This window comes from Talpa europaea (assembly GCF_964194135.1).
Source record: "Talpa europaea genome assembly, chromosome: 7".
NCBI classification, from domain to species: domain Eukaryota; kingdom Metazoa; phylum Chordata; class Mammalia; order Eulipotyphla; family Talpidae; genus Talpa; species Talpa europaea.
In genome coordinates, this window is record NC_140074.1 from 132,461,318 (window position 1) to 132,476,340 (window position 15,023).

Sequence of the window (15,023 nt, forward strand, 5' to 3'; positions counted from 1 at the left end):
CATTGAAATATAAGCATCTCGCTGTTGAATTCAATTGTGGACTAAAATAGTTTTAATTTAAATCTCTTTTCCAACTCCTGTCATTTTTTGTTTTAACAAGCATAAGTTTGGTGTTTTTCCTTCTCTCGTGTTTTGGTCTTAGCTCCAGAATCATCTGACAGGAACACTGAGGACTCGTATGTGGTTCATAGTTTCTGCTGGATGACTTGGCTTTGGGCTTATTATTATTATACCTACAGGTTATTTTAGTTGTGGACAATTATGTGTCTGCAGAAAAGTGCATGAAACAGCAATGTCCATGGTCAGCAATGGAGTAGCGTGCAGAGTTTCCACAATAATGTGGCATGTGAAGTGCCAGGGCCCAGCCTCAACAAGCTGGGTGTCAGGGGTTCCTGAAGGATGGGAGGGCGTCAGCGCAATTGAGGAATGAGGCGGACACACACTCAATGTCTTGTGTGAGTATCTCCTACTGAGGGTCTCAGCGGGTCTTTGTTAATACATTCAGTCAGGCAGCGAGATCACACCAACATATGCGTGGAAGCAAAGCAGAAACAATCAGGGCGTTCTTTTCCCGTAGACCTCTGGCTCCCACGGCTCTCAGCAAGACGGTAACCTTCAAGGTTAATAGATTAAAAAAACTAAGCCTTACACTAAAACGCATTATTTCAGCTTAGACAATGAGCTAAGACAGCCGACAGCCGTTGGTACACTCCCATCAGCCAAAGCCTAAGCATCAAAAGATTCTTCTTATTCTCATGGCCTTCAGCGGAGACCAGCTGCTTCCTGGTTATCAGCTACCAGGGCTTTCTACCTAGAAACTTCTCAACACAATGAACTTCATAGATTATTAAAAAAAAACTTTCCTGGGCCTTCCCGGTGGCGCAGTGGTTGAGCGCTGGGTTGCGAAGCTGCCCGCGGCCTCTGCGGTGCCGGTTCGATCCCCGGCTGCTCCCCGGCCACCGGAGGAGGGTCCCACATGGCGCGCAGACCTCTCCTGCCGCCCGCTGCTCCCCTCAGCAGTGTCCTTCGGTCCTTCTGCCTGCTCTGCTCCCCGCTCTGGCTCTGGTGAATCCTCTCACCCTCCTGCACTTCCGACTGTACCCAGTGCTTGCATAAATAAATAAATAAATAAATCTTAAAAAAAAACACACTTTCTTAAGAAACTTCTGAAAAAGGCACAAGAAGGAATTACTATAGTCGTTGTCCTGGATTGCTTGTCAGGCGTGTTCATGTATAACAAATTATTTCCCAATGTCAGGCAGGCCAAATTTACAGGGTTTAATTTTTAAGCAGGTATTTCTTTGTGCCATTTACTTGCAGTATTCTTACACGTATAATTTATTGCCCAATGTACTTTCCGAGAAATTTTTTCTTACATGACCAAGAACAAACAACAAGGGGATGTTTGTGGGTTGCAGATTAATCCTCGGCCCCACGGTGTGAGTCTCTTTCTTTTCCTGCTCACCAGCATTTTAACTGGTCGGGGCAGCAGGGTCCCCCGCAGTGAAATGTGTGATCACTGACCTTCCAGGAAAGGAGGTTCTGTGTCTTCACTAAGAATTTTAAAACCCATGGGCTTGGGGCCTGCTCTGTGGCCTGTGCCAGGAGGGTGACGTGGGGCTTCCCCTGGGGCCAGAGGCGCTCCCTGCTCCCCTGAGAAGGTGAGGAGGTGACCTGGATCAGGCCCGAGAGCTGGTCCTGTCATGCATCTGCCGGCCGCGGTGCCCTTGGGTGAGGGCTGGGCATGGGGCAGACAGGGGAGCCTGTCGTCCGGGGCCCACCTGGGAGAGGAGATGCCTGGTCCCTGATGCCCGCCCAGGGGTGGGCCCGCCCCAGGTCAGTGACCATGAGGCTGTTATTGACGAGGAGGATCACAAGGAAGGACAGAGTGGGAGCCCACTCAGGGGTTGAGGAAAATTTAAAAAGAGCTTCAGTGAAGGGCTAAAAAAAAAAACAGGTGAGCACCAGGGCCTGTGTCCATCCTCACGGGGCTATGTGAGCCCCGAAAAGCTGACTGTCACCAGAACCCAGGCCTGCTCCAGTGGCCTGAGGCCCTGCTGGGGATTTCTCATCAGATCCGAGGGCCTGAGAAGCAGGATGGCAGGCATGGGGTCGAGGGCCCAGGTCTGAGCCTGCTCCGGGCGCCTCTCTCTGACGGTCGGCCCTGGCAGGTGGTCAGGGAGGGCTGGGAGCACTGACAGAAGCTGTGAATTGCTCGTGGCCACCTGCCCTCATCCACCCCAGGCCACGGTGCATCGCAGCTGTACTCACGCCCGTGAGCGCGGGTCAGAGGCTGCACCCCTGGGCAGGGCGCCCTGGGGCTCCGTAATTGTGGAGATTTTTGAGCTGATCCCGTTTAGTTGTGTCCGATACTCTGAGTCCTTCATGCAAAAGACTGGACTGAATCTCCTAGCACTCTGGTGTTTACACCTGACCCTGCCCTTCTCACAAGCCCGCCTGGCTAGGAGCTTGCGATGAGAACTGGCAACATTCCGTGGGGGACGTGGCCCCCGTGTCACATGGACCCGCAGCATGTGTAGCCACCGGGCAGCACCACAGCTGTGCCCGCAGTTGGATTCCCAGGGAACCCCTAGGAGTTCAGAGCCATGGGGGCTCCCACACTCCAGGGGTGCAGGAGCATCTGCTGCACCTCCTGGGCCCTGGTGCAGGCCAGGCACAGGCCCCTTCTGGGGAGGCGGGTCCTCTGGGATTTGCTCCCCACCAGCAGGAACAACACAGGGTTGGTGCAAAGGGGTCTCCCTGTGGATACAGATTCGTTGATGATGGGTGTGTGTGTGTGTGTGTGTGTGTGTGTGTGTGTGTGTGTGAATCTAGGGGCTGTTATTGCTCAGGGCCAGAATCTCTGTATCTCAGACTCTGAGCTGTGTCTCAGGGGTTGTTCCCGGGGCTTTGCCCAGTGGACACAGGCCTCTCCCCTGGGGGTCATTCCCTCCATGGCTGCATCCACCTCCCCACCCTTGGGCTGAGGGGGCAGGCGCAGGGCAGGAGGCTGGGCCTGGGCGCAGCTGGGGTCACAGGGGCATGGACGTATGTTTTCCAGGCTCCTCTGCCGTCACGGGTCCAGGTGCAGTGAAGGGCTGGGAGCGGGGCTCGCTGACCGTGTGGTGTGACTATGACCGAGGCTACGAGACCCACAGGAAGTGGTGGTGTCGAGGGGCTGCCTGGATCAGCTGCAACATCCTTGTTCAAACCAATGGCTCGGAGCAGGAGGTGAAGAAGGGCCGCGTGTCCATCAGGGACCATCAGAGATACCACACGATCATCGTGACCATGGAGGCGCTCACGCGGGGCGATGCGGGCACTTACTGGTGTGGGGTTGAGATAGTCGGAGTTGACCCTCGGGCCCAAGTTACAGTGACCGTTGACCCAGGTGAGCGCCTGTGCGTGTGGCTGTGTCTCTGCGGGGCCTGCTCTATCCTGGTCCCTCGGGTCCTCCCCAGGGGTCACTGTCACTCAGGGTGACTGTCCCAGAGGGGGGAGCCTCACCCGTGGGTGCTAGGAGGGAGGCTTCTCCCAGATGCTCAAGGCTCCAGGCCCCTCCTGGATGGGAGGATCCTTGTGGCTCACTGTCCCCCTCTGCGCGGCTCAGCCCCTCCGTCCATGGTCACAGAGGACAGGTGATGCCCTGGTCAGCTCATGGGCAAAGCGACCCCCTTCCATGGGGCCTGAGACCCCAACTCCTTCTGTGCTTTCTATGGACTGAGTTGCTCTTTCTGGATTTGGGACTGGGACCTCAAGTGAATGTTTTCACTTCATTTTCCACGTATGCTCTCAGCAGGAAGGGTCCAGCCCAGTCAAGGGCTTGGCTGATTCCCGAGACCTGGAAATGCCCCCAGAATCAAGGGGCTTCTCCCCTGGGGCCTGACATGCACCTGATCCCTTCCTACACCTGGATTCGTGCATGTTTTTCCCTAAGTCCTTCTAGAATGCTGACACCCTGGGAAAATCTGCTCAGGGACAATGACCTGGGTGTGTAGGAGCTTATCTTGGGGATCCATCCCGTGACATCCCCAGGGCACTGTGGCAAAGGGGGGGGGGGCGCCAAACCTGGGACCTGGGAGGCACCTCACTGTGCGGAGCAGCCGTTCACGCCCTGTGGAGTCATGACCTCGTCCTGGGAAGGGGCGATGTCACAGAAAGTCATCCCTTGCCCAGTGTGAGGGTCTCCCTGGACACGGTGGGCTCGGGTGGTCCTGACCTGAGTCACAGTTTGGTCTGTCAGTGCCAGGCAGCCCTGCTCTGCTCCATACTGGCTGGAGGATGAGATGGGGCCTCTTGGGGGACTCAGGAGCAGCCAGGACTGTTCAAGTTTCTGGGACTCCAGCTGCCTGGCCCTGAGCATCCTGGCCTTCTGCTCCTGGGGCCTACGGGATGCCTTCCTGTTCCCACAGCCCCACCTGTCCCCAGGCTGGTGAGTCTGCTGGAGGCCTGAAGACCTGAGTGGTTCAGCTCTAGGCCCCCAGACCCTAGGGACCCCCAGGCTCAGAGGAGCACACAGGGCTGGGGCAGGCTGGCAGGCAGAGTGTATGTATCTGATTTTGTGCCAAGCAGCCACTACAGTGTCCACCACCACCACAACCACTACCACGACCACCACTCCCACCACCACCACATCCACATCCACCACCACCACATTCACAGCACCAGTCACCCCAGAAGAGGGCAAAGGCACCCCAACTATAACCAGTAGCAGGTAAGCCAGCTCTGATGTTGTTGTGTCCTATGATTCCCTCCTCCTGGGGGTCCCTTGTAGCCCGGGTCCTGGCCAGCACTTGTCTCCAGACACTTTGGGGGGTTGCTGAGGGGCTTCCCCTTCCCCCCCAGCTCAGGGGCCAGAGCCTGAGCCAAGTGGTCAGGGTGGCTCCTGTTGGGGTCAGAGGCAGGTGTGTCCTGGCCCTTCTTCTGCTTCTGAGGTTGGGGCACCCCTGGTGTCCCCTGGCGTGTGGCCCCTGCACCCACCATCCTGCTCCCAGGGTCACTCCCTGTGGGTCCCTGCACCCCTTTTCCTCTTATAAGGAACCAGTGCCTGGACAGGGCACAGCCCAGAGCGACCTCCTCACCTTGATGACACCTGCAAGGGTCTCCTGTCCAGAAGGTCAGCCCGGGTCTGAGTGGCCTGGACTGTGGGGGACACTATTCCACCAGCGCTGGGCAGGGCTGGGACCCACGTGTGGACCCCGATGCTGTACTTGTCTTGGGTTCCAGACCCCCTGGGACTGCCTCGGGGGGTGGGGGGGTCCTTCTATCCTCTCTGCTTTTTCTTAACCGTCTCCGAGAGCACCCGGGAGTGGGGTGTCCCAGGCTGGACACCACAGGCCTGGAGGTCAAAATGCGGTGTCCTCCCTGCAGCCAGTGGGTGGGAGGCCCAAGGAGCAGTTGGGGTACATGGGTCCCCTCTGTGTTTCCAGGGACGTAGTCACGGAGATCCTCCTCCCCCTGGTGGCGGCCGTGCTGCTGCTGGTCCTGACGGCGGCCTCGCTCCTGGCCTGGAGGCTGGTGAGGCGGCAGAGGACAGGTGAGAGGCCGGGCCGGGCCGAGGGACGGGGCCGAGGCTGTGATGCCCTCCAGGACCCGCCGGACAGGTGACCCCCAGGCCTGCAAGGGGCGTGTCCACGGGCCACCTGCAGGGAAGGCTTTGGGGTTGGGGGGAGACGTGGACCTGCGGGAGCCCCAAGGGGTCTGGCGCCCCTGTCTGCTGCTCACCCCCGGCTCGCTCTGGTCTCTGCCCCGACCCGTCCCTGGCTTGGCTCTGGGGCAGAGGCGACGAGGGCCTTAGGCAGAGCCCAGCTGTGGGCCAGGACTCGTGGGCGCAGCAGACGTGGTTGCTGAGGAGGCGCTGAGCCCGCAAAGGGTGGGGGGTGGGCTGGAAGGAGGAGGAGAACCCCCAGACACATGCACACTCGTGACCCTGCACACGCGACTGCGCACACCACACAAGCGCGCACACGGCATCTCCACGCTGCTCCCGCTGCCCGGCCCCTTCTGCCCCGGACATGTCCCGAGACCGCGGCCCCTTGGGGATCCTCCTCGGGGCCGGCGCTGGGCACGAGCTCTGGCCTCAGCCAACCCTTTCCCGCGGGCTCCATCCACGTTCTCACACCCACCCCCCGACTCCTCCGGGCCGGGCCTGAGCTGTCTCGGGACCCCGCGGCCGCCCTCCCCAGGCTCTGCTGGTCTGGGCGGAGGAGCCGGTCTTCCTCGTCACTGTCCTCCCGGACGCGCAGGCCGGGGCCCCGGCTCTGAGCACCCCTGAGCCTGGGGGGGTCCCTAGACTTCCACGCGGAGAAGCAGGAAGAGGCTTCTCTGTGGTCCCTGAAGCAGGAGGCTGGGGCGGGCGGCAGGGGTGGGCCAGGAAGACACGGGAGCCCGCGGGGCACCGGGAAGCTGGTCCAGACCGTGAGACCCCGCTGGCAGGTCCCCCGCAGGGCAGGTGGGGCCGCCTGTGTCCCAACCACTGTACCCCCCGCCCCCGTGTCTCCTGCACTGGCACAGCCACACCAGGGAGCCCTCCCTGCAGCCACCACCCTGGGGACCCCCAGGACCCGTGGGACGTCAGTGACAGGACAGACAAACCCAGGGCAGCCCGGGGTGGGGGCGAGGAGGGCTGAGGAGGCCGGTAGCAGCGCAGGCAGCTCAGAAGTCCGTGGAGCTCCGAGTGGGAACTGGGGGACATTGGGGGTTGGGGGTTCCGGGCAGGGCTGAGGGCCAAGGTGGCAGGTTGAGCCTGGGCTGAGGGGACGGGAAGGACCCGGGGCTGCGGGCGGCCGGCAGGGCCCCCTGAGACTGAGGCGGGTTCTGTGATGTGGCCGCGGCTGGGCCGAGGGTCCTCACTCTCCAGGGGGAGAAGCGGGGGCCGCACGGGGGAGGTGACGATGCCGCGTGTGCTGGGTCAGCAGGGCCGGGGCCTCTCTGAGCAGGACCCGGCTCACCCTTTGCTCCTATTTCTCTCCCCAAACCCGGGCCTGTGAGTCTCAGATGGGTTTCCTGATTCCTACTGTCTTTGTCTTGCAGCTTCCGGGATTCGCCCAGGGCAGGTGAGAGCCCCGAGGCCAGACCTGGGACACCAGCCAGCCCCACCAGAGCGGCCCAAACTAGCAGGCCCCCCAGGGCCCAGGCATCCTGTACCCCTGGCCCAGTGCAGGGCCTGGCAGGGCTGCGGTCTGGGAGGGGCCCTGGAAACAGCCAGAGGCAGGAGGGCTGGGAGGGGCAGGTGTGGGGACTGGAAGGGGGTGCTGGAGGGAGCCTGCAGAGGGAACCAGGGAGGCAGAGAGGTTGGTGTCCCTCCAGAGGAAATGCTTCCTGTCCAGGCCCCAGAGATCGAACTCTGCTACGCCAGCCTGGCCCTGCATCAGTCGGGCACTGCCGGGAGGGAGGCCTCCGCCCAGGTGGAGATGGAGGTGGAGTACATCACTGCGGGGTGTGCTGCGGGCTGAGGGGCTGGGAGCCGCCTGCTGGGGCCACCCCTGTGAGGATGGGCTTCTCCCACCAACGTGGGCCCAGAGGAGGGGGGAGCAAAGCCACAGCCATTGAAACACTTCTCTGGGGAGCCCACCCCTCACCCCTTCCTGCTTTTGGGCTTTGGTTGTGTCCCCACACAGGGGCTCAGTACTGTGAGCTCAGACCCGGAGAACACGGCCCCCGTGCCTGGCAGGGGAGACCCACATGGCCGAGTGACCTGGGCCCACTGCTTGGGGCTGAGGGTTGTCCTCTTTGGGGGGAGCTCAGGGCCCCTGTCAGAGGGCATGGCAGGGGAACTCGAGGGCCTGGGGTGGGCTTCAGAGCCCGGTAGGGTCAGTCTCGTCTCATGAGGCCACCCCCTTGTGCTGGCACCACCTCCTGCCAGCTGACACCCACCGTTTTGATCTCAGGGTCCTTCTCAGAAGGAGGACGTTACCTACGCAGCCCTGTCTCTGGGTGCCCTGGGTCAGGAGCCCACCTACGGCAACATGGAGCCCACCTACGGCAACATGGAGCAGCTCGTCACCCACATCCCCCGCAGCAACCAGGAGGAGCCCGTGGAATACAGCACCGTCAGGAGGCACTGAGCTGGCTGAGCCCCTGCTGACACCAGCCCAGCCTGGAGCTCAGGCTTGTGCGATGGGGACCTTCTGCCGGCACCTCCCTGATCTGCCAACACTTCATTTCCCCAGCGAGGACCAAGCCCTGTGGGAACGGATGGACAGTCGTGTCTGTCTGTCCGCTGCTCACGGGTCTGTCTGAGATGCTGCAGCGGAGGCTGCTCTGCCTGAGCGGGCGCCTGTCCCCCTGGAGCAAGCCCGGCACGTGGCTGTGCCAGCGGGTGGTGATGCCGAATGAGGAACAGGCTCTGCACTGAGGCCCCTTGTCCTGGTTCCCTGGCGTCCCAGCAGGAGCCGCCCTGCTCTGGGCTTCACTGCCCCGAGCCCATGCTCAGGTCCTGGCACAGCAGGACCCTAAGCCGTGGCCTGGTGCTGAGCCCCTAAGCACACCCTTTTCCTTGCAGCTCTCCAGACTGGACTGGCGGCAAGAGGGGCTGGGGGTTCTCTGAGCGAAAGAGCAGAGAGAGAGGCTGTTCACATGTTTTCAGTTATTTAGTTGCATCAAATACTCAGATTTGTGAGAACAACAGCAACTCTATTTAAAAACTCCAGGCATGGGATGAATGAACGAAATGCTTCCAGCACTTCCCAGCCCCCAGCCCACCCTCCAGGAATATTCTACGAGTTCCTCAGGCTCATGTAGGTCAGCCTCCAACTCGGAGGACCAGCTGAAGCACAAGCGCATCCGAGGGAATTTCATAAGAGGCTTCATTGCCCCCCACCCTCCCCTCCCGAGAAAGAAGATATTCCACTTAGCAAGTCAGAGCTGGGTGTTCACATAGGAGGGATAAACACAGGGTGCCTCGAGGGTTAAGGAGACCCAGGGTGCTCAGGGGACACAGGACTTCAAAGGAAAAAGGAGGGAGGATGAGGAAAGGACACAGGTCATTAAGTGAAGGAGAAGCTCCTGACCTCCCAGGGCTCTGTGGGCGGCCCCTCCCCCATCACATCTCTGCTTTGAGCAGGAAACAGGATCACACAGACACAGAATCCAGCTGTTTCTCTTTAAGTCCCCAGCGAAGTCGGAGGGATGGAGAGAACGCCTGGCAACCACTCCTCTTGCTGCTTTGAGACCAGGCAGGGCACAGGAGGAGAGTCTTACCTTGTGCAGAACAGGCTCATAGAAGTCAGGGTCAGCTCCCCCTGCAAGGAGTCAAGTCTCTGCAGGTCCATGCCCAGCTTGGAGGCCGCTGCTCCTTGCTCTCCAGCGCTCTGTCAGCAAGGGTTGCAGTCCCAGCTCCTCTGGGTACGGGGGTGGGGTGGGGGGAGGGCGGTACGGTGGCAGGGGAGGAGGGTGGGCTGGCAGGGGTGGGGGGTGGGGGCTGGATTCTGAGCCCCCTGGCCAGGCTGCACCCGGGTTCAGCACTGGACAGCTCCCGCGGGTCCAGGACAGAGGACCCTGCTCTCCTTCCACATTCAAGGGAACCTGCCCCAATCCCCTTTGGGTTTCTCTCTCATCACCTCCTGTCATGTCTGCTCCCACACGCGCACTGACACATGAGGAGAACAGTGTGTGTTTCTCCACTGCAGGGCGTGCGGATGGGCGGATGGGAAACAGGAGCTGGGCTGTGAGTTTAATGGGGAGAAAACACAGAGCTGTAAGGATGCACAGAAAGGGGGAGCAGGGGAGGAAGGGGGGATGGAGACCCCTGGACTTGCACTTGGGGAGAACACAGCAGCCAGGGCCCTGTCCAGCCTCCTGGAGAAACAGCTCATCCCAAACCTCCTTCATGGCATCCTCCACACCCGCACCCACCCTGCCAGAGCAGGAGACCCCCGTCCTGCCCTGGGGCATGTCCCCTGAGCCTGACCCACTGCCCCTCTGTCCCAGGCCCTGGTCACTCTGAGCAGAGGCCACCGTGACGGGCTGCAGGGAAGGAGAAGTGGCTTTTACCCTCTGCCTGTCTGACCTGGAAGCTTCCTCTTCCTCCTCTTTGCAGGTCTCCCCTTCTTCTGGGCTGCTGGTCGCCTCCCTGCAGGAGGCTATTGGCGTCATGACCTGTGAGTGACCTCCCACACCTCCCCCTGTTCCCTTCTCTGTCCCTCCCCTCCAGACCCCCCGTTTGCTGCGTCCTCTCCTTGCTCGGACCCTCCTGGCGTCTCCTGGCACCTGCCCTCTATGCCCTTCCCTCAGCCTCCATCTCACCCCACAGACGACTCTCACACACACCCCTGCTGTCCCCCATTTCCAGGCCAGCTCTGGTCTCACAGCCAGTGCCTCCTTCCCAGGCAGGGGGCAGAGAAGGGGGCGTCAGTAGAAAACAGCAGCTGCTCTGTCCACTCCCTCTGGTCCTTTCCTCGTCCCCCTGCTCCGTTCAATGCAGAATCCTCAGGGGCTGCCACCCATTATGTGGGTCCCTCATAGTGGTCAGTGGGAGCCACCAGTGAATATGGAGCCCGTCGTACCTGGGGCTGTGGCATGACCTTGCTGGAGGAAGCTGACCTGTTTCACAGCCTTGGTCCCCCCGAGGCCGGGGGTCTGCCAGCTCCGTGCGGGCTCATTCTCAGTCACAACCTGGAGCCTGGAAAGGTCACCGTGATGATGGACAGATACAGAGCAGGACCCGCAAGGACAGAGTCATGGAGATGAAGAGCAGATTCAAGGGAGGGGAGAGCAAAAATGTCGGCATTTTGAGAACAACCATGGAGAATTTTACATAAAATTAATTTCTACAGGGCCTCCTGGTGGCGCAGGCGGTTGAGCGCAGCGCTATGAAGCCGACTGCAGCCTCTGCAGTGCTGGTTTGATCCCCACCGGCTGCGGAGCAACCCACATGGCGTAGCAGACCTCTCCTGTCTCCCCGCTGCTCCCCTCAGCAGTCAGTCTGCCTGTTCTGTTCCCCACTCTGTCTCTCCTGAATATTCTCACCATCCTGCACCTCTGGCCTGTCCCCCATTTCTTCTATAAATAAAAAATCTTTAAAAAAATTAATTTCTACGCCAAATATTTCATCCGAGGGTTAGATGGCCTCATCCAAATAGAAGACAAATTAAAAATCTCCAAAAATTACAAGGAAAATTAATAGTGATGAAAAATGATAAAGAAGAGGTACAAAAAAATCAAATCCAATGTAGGGGAGAAGGACCAGGGCACGGAAAAAGAGGGGCACCCCTGAGGGAATGGGCCAGCGGCAGGAAAGGCACTAGAGGCCGTCAGAAAAGCCAGTTTCTTGCATCAGGGAAATAGGCAAAGAGGAAGTAGAAGAACCTTCCAGAATAAAAGGCAGAGGGTAAAAGCCACCCCTCCTTTCCAATACTCTCCTCGTGGTGGCCTCCGCTCAGAGTTCGTAGGGGTCTGGGGTGAAGGGGCATCTTGTCAGGCTCTGGGGGGACATGACCCAAGGGAGGAAGGGGGTGTCCTGCTCTCGGGGAGGGCTGTGAAGGAGGTTGCGGATGGGGTCTTCTTCCCGGAAAGTGGGGAGGCCAGAGTGCAGCGCTCTCCCCAAGCCAAGTCCATCGAGTCTCTAGATCACCAGACTCCCCACCCAACTCTATTGTCTCCTTCTGACAGAGACCCTGAACTCTTGCTGGCAACAGCCTCCCCAGCTCTGCTCCTTTTCTTTTTTTTTTCTCAAAGATTTATTTCTTCATGCATGCAAGAACCGGGTACAGGCCAGATGCACGGGAGGGTGAGAGGATTCACCAGAGACAGAGTGGGGAGAGGAACAGGCAGACTGACTGAAATACCCTGCTGAGGGGAGCAGCGGGCAAGAGGGAGAGGTCTGCCGCACCATATGGGATTCTCGCCGGCTGGCAGGGATCAAACCCGCCCTGCAGAGGCTGCAGACAGCTCCACAGCGCTGCGCTCAACTGCTTGCGACTCCAGGGGAGGCCCTCTGCTCCTTTTCCTGTGCATCTGCACAAAGGTCTTGTCTCACACAGCCTGAAGTTCAGTGCCCCAAAGAAACACCCCCTCGTCTCCTCATATGTGAGGAGGAGAAGCAGGTGCAGGTATAACAGGAAGGGAGGAGAGAGAAACTCAGAGGAATTCTCCCAGGTCCTGGACTCAGAAGCAGACTCAGGGGTCACTTCTGTCCTGGCCTCCAGCGCTAGAAAGGAGCGGTGCTCGTGGTCAGGAGGAGCCGCGGACAGCCAGACAGCCGGGAGGGCCTCAGAAGGTCTCAGCTGTCTCCTTCTGTTTCTCCCTGAGATATTCACTTCCCTCTCTTTTGTAAATAAATCCTTTATTAACCTTCTGTGCGTGCCCGAGTTGAGTATTAACAAGTCCCTTTCAAGCGCGCGGGTGAGGACCCACAGACACGCAGCCCGTTCATATCGGGGTACTCTGTAACACTGACATCCCATTAAAAACGTCCTTCACCCTGGAAATAAAGTTCTGGGCTTGCATCTTTGCTGTGCCAAATCTTTGCTGTCTCTCATCAATTGTTCACACGCTCTGAGAGGCCACTTTCAATTACGTGCTCTCTCTCTGGGACACGTTGGAGAACTTAGTCCTCACCTTGTCCTCAGGGGGGAACAGGGCAAGTGAGGGGTTCCCTACAGCTTCTTCTCTTTCTTCCCCCCACATCACGACCCCTTTTCCCAGCCGGGTCTGCTGGAGCAGTGTCCTGTGTCCAGACCCAGCCCGCCCACCTGGGCACAGAGAAGCAGGTGCTGGTGGCAGCCGCAGGGCCGCGTGCAGCAACAGGAAATGTGCCAGTAACAACAGGCCGCAGTTTAATCAGGGGGCAAGAGGGAGCCCCTCCCCCGGGAACGCAGATCCTGCAGCAGGAAACCCTGAAATTCTGTCGCCAAACACCTTCTACTCGTCGGATGTTTCAGAAAACGAACTTCTTGCTGGTTCATTTTTTGCTGTGTTGGGAGGGCTCATCTTGCCTGAAGTTTTGCATTCACACGTGTGTGTGTGAAATTGTGTGCCTGTCTGTATACACGTGTGTATTGGCTACACTTGTGTACACCTGCACTTGTGCATGTACCTATATGTATACACTTGCGCGTGTGCACTTGTGTGTGTGCAGCAGTTCTGTGTGGTGCACTTGTGTGCGTGTGCACACACTCACCTACTCCCCACCAGAGTGGAAGGCACTTTCCTGCCCTGGGTGTCCAGCACCCCCAGAGCTGACCGGGCCAGGGACGGGGCTCGCTGGGAGCGGAAGGATTTTCCAGCTGACGAGCTTCCATTTGCTTCTGACCAACTGTCCCCGCAGGACCCTGGGATTTCAATGTGCGAAAAGGTGCGAAGATTCATAGTCATATTCGTGCCTTTATTTTCACGCGTCCTTGTGACATGCTTTCTCAACATGATTTTCTCTTCAAGAAGAACTGAAAGAAAATTGCTGCCCCCAAATGTGCTTTGCAGGGTGTGGTGAAAGTGCCCTTTGGTGACTCAGTGATTCATCTTGTCCTGGGGCCGCCTCAGTCGCTCCTTCTCCTCTCACATGGCTGGATGCAGCTGGCCGCGGGTGTGTGTACACGCGCGCATGTGTGTGTGTGTGTGTCTATGTGTGTGTGTTTGTGTGTGTGAGAGAGAAAGAGAGAGAGAAATGGAGGAGGACCTGGGGTGGTGAAGGTGTCTCCTCTTCCAGCCTCCAGAGACGGGCACGGCAGCCGTGGAGAGGGCGGCTCAGGCACATTCGTCAGGGGCAGACCTGTCCTGTCAGTGTCTGTCGTCCCCAGTGACAGGCCTGTCAGCCTGTCCACCTGCCTTCCAAATCAGCTCCAAAGATCCCTCAAAAGGGAAGAGCCTCCAGCTGCTCCCCAGCATCCAGGGGAGGCGCCCGGACGGCTGTCACCGGCCTCTCTGCTACCCACTGCCCCAGACAGCCGCCCGCCACCCTCGTCCCGCACAGCCCCAGTGTGCAGGCCGGACACCAGCCTTTTCTAGGCGACAAACTGACACACAACTCAGAGATCCCAGCTGCTGGACCCGTCGGCAAAAGTTCATTTCTTGTGCACGTTACTTGTCTGCAGTGGGAACCCAGAAGAGGGAGCAGCCCCGTCTGCAACAGGTGGGGGAGGCCACATGGAGGCACCTGGAGCTTGTGCTCAGAGGGACACTTGTCACATGTCACTGGCCAGAGCAGATCTTATGGCCAAGCCCAATGTCCACAGGCTGGAGAAGCACAGTCCTCTCCAGAGGGGCAGCGAGTGGCTGCAGACGGTGGCACGGCCCACTCCAGCGGGTATAGACGCAGCTCCAAGGTCAAGCAGGGAGACGCTGCAGGTGTGTGTCCACTTGATCAGCAGCAGACAGGACACTGGCCACACGCAAAGGACTTGGCAAGGGCACGGGGTCCTGACTTATGCAGATGCACGACGAGTCCTCTGGGTCACCCACTCCAGTCTGTCTCTTGTCCCTCTCCCCACTAGACGAGGAATTCCTCAGGGGTGAGGGTCCCTCAGGGGAGGGATCATGTCTGTGGCATCCTGGGATTTTGATGTCCAGACCAGGACCTGGGAGGATGCCCGCTCCTGAGCAGCCTGTGCCCACCTGCCCTGGCTCTTTCCTAGAAAATGCATCTGGTGGAGAAGGGGCTGGCAATAGTGGGCACCATGCGAGGGGAAGGAGGTGCAAGGGGTGGTGGAGAGAACCTGGAGGACTGAGTGGGGACTGAATGTCAGGGTGACTTTTTTCTTGATTTTAAGTTGGGGGTTGATTGTCGAAGCAGGGAGAGCCCAGGTCCGTCCCCCGCAGCCCAGGGGCTCCCCACAGTCAGGGTTGTTTCCTGCGAGCAGCATGAGCAGGTTCCTGTGTCTCAGTCTGGGGTGAAAGTCATCTCCTCTGCCCGAGAGGCTGTGTCTGTCCAGGGCGTCCCGGGCCAGACACTGCCTGGGGTGGGGGCTGGTCAGGAGGCCCCGATCCCCCCAGGGCCCCTGAGCCTGCTCTTCTATTTGAAATGATTTCTCTGGAGACACTGATGAACGTGGGGTCACCGGCTCTGTGTCACGATGACACCCCTGAGG

General features: G+C 59.3%; 1 protein-coding gene across 1 annotated transcript; it reads left to right on the top strand.

The window, feature by feature from the left end:
- Nucleotides 1–3,042: 3,042 nt before the first annotated feature.
- Nucleotides 3,043–10,108, top strand: LOC311173976 (CMRF35-like molecule 1; the record flags this gene model as incomplete). The annotated part of the gene is made up of 6 exons (XM_084238061.1): nt 3,043–3,479; nt 4,244–4,432; nt 5,430–5,536; nt 7,033–7,055; nt 7,890–8,051; nt 10,040–10,108. 6 exons carry the CDS (start codon nt 3,043–3,045, stop codon nt 10,106–10,108), a joined length of 987 nt encoding a protein of 328 aa, XP_084094187.1.
- Between the last annotated feature and the right edge of the window lie 4,915 nt (nt 10,109–15,023).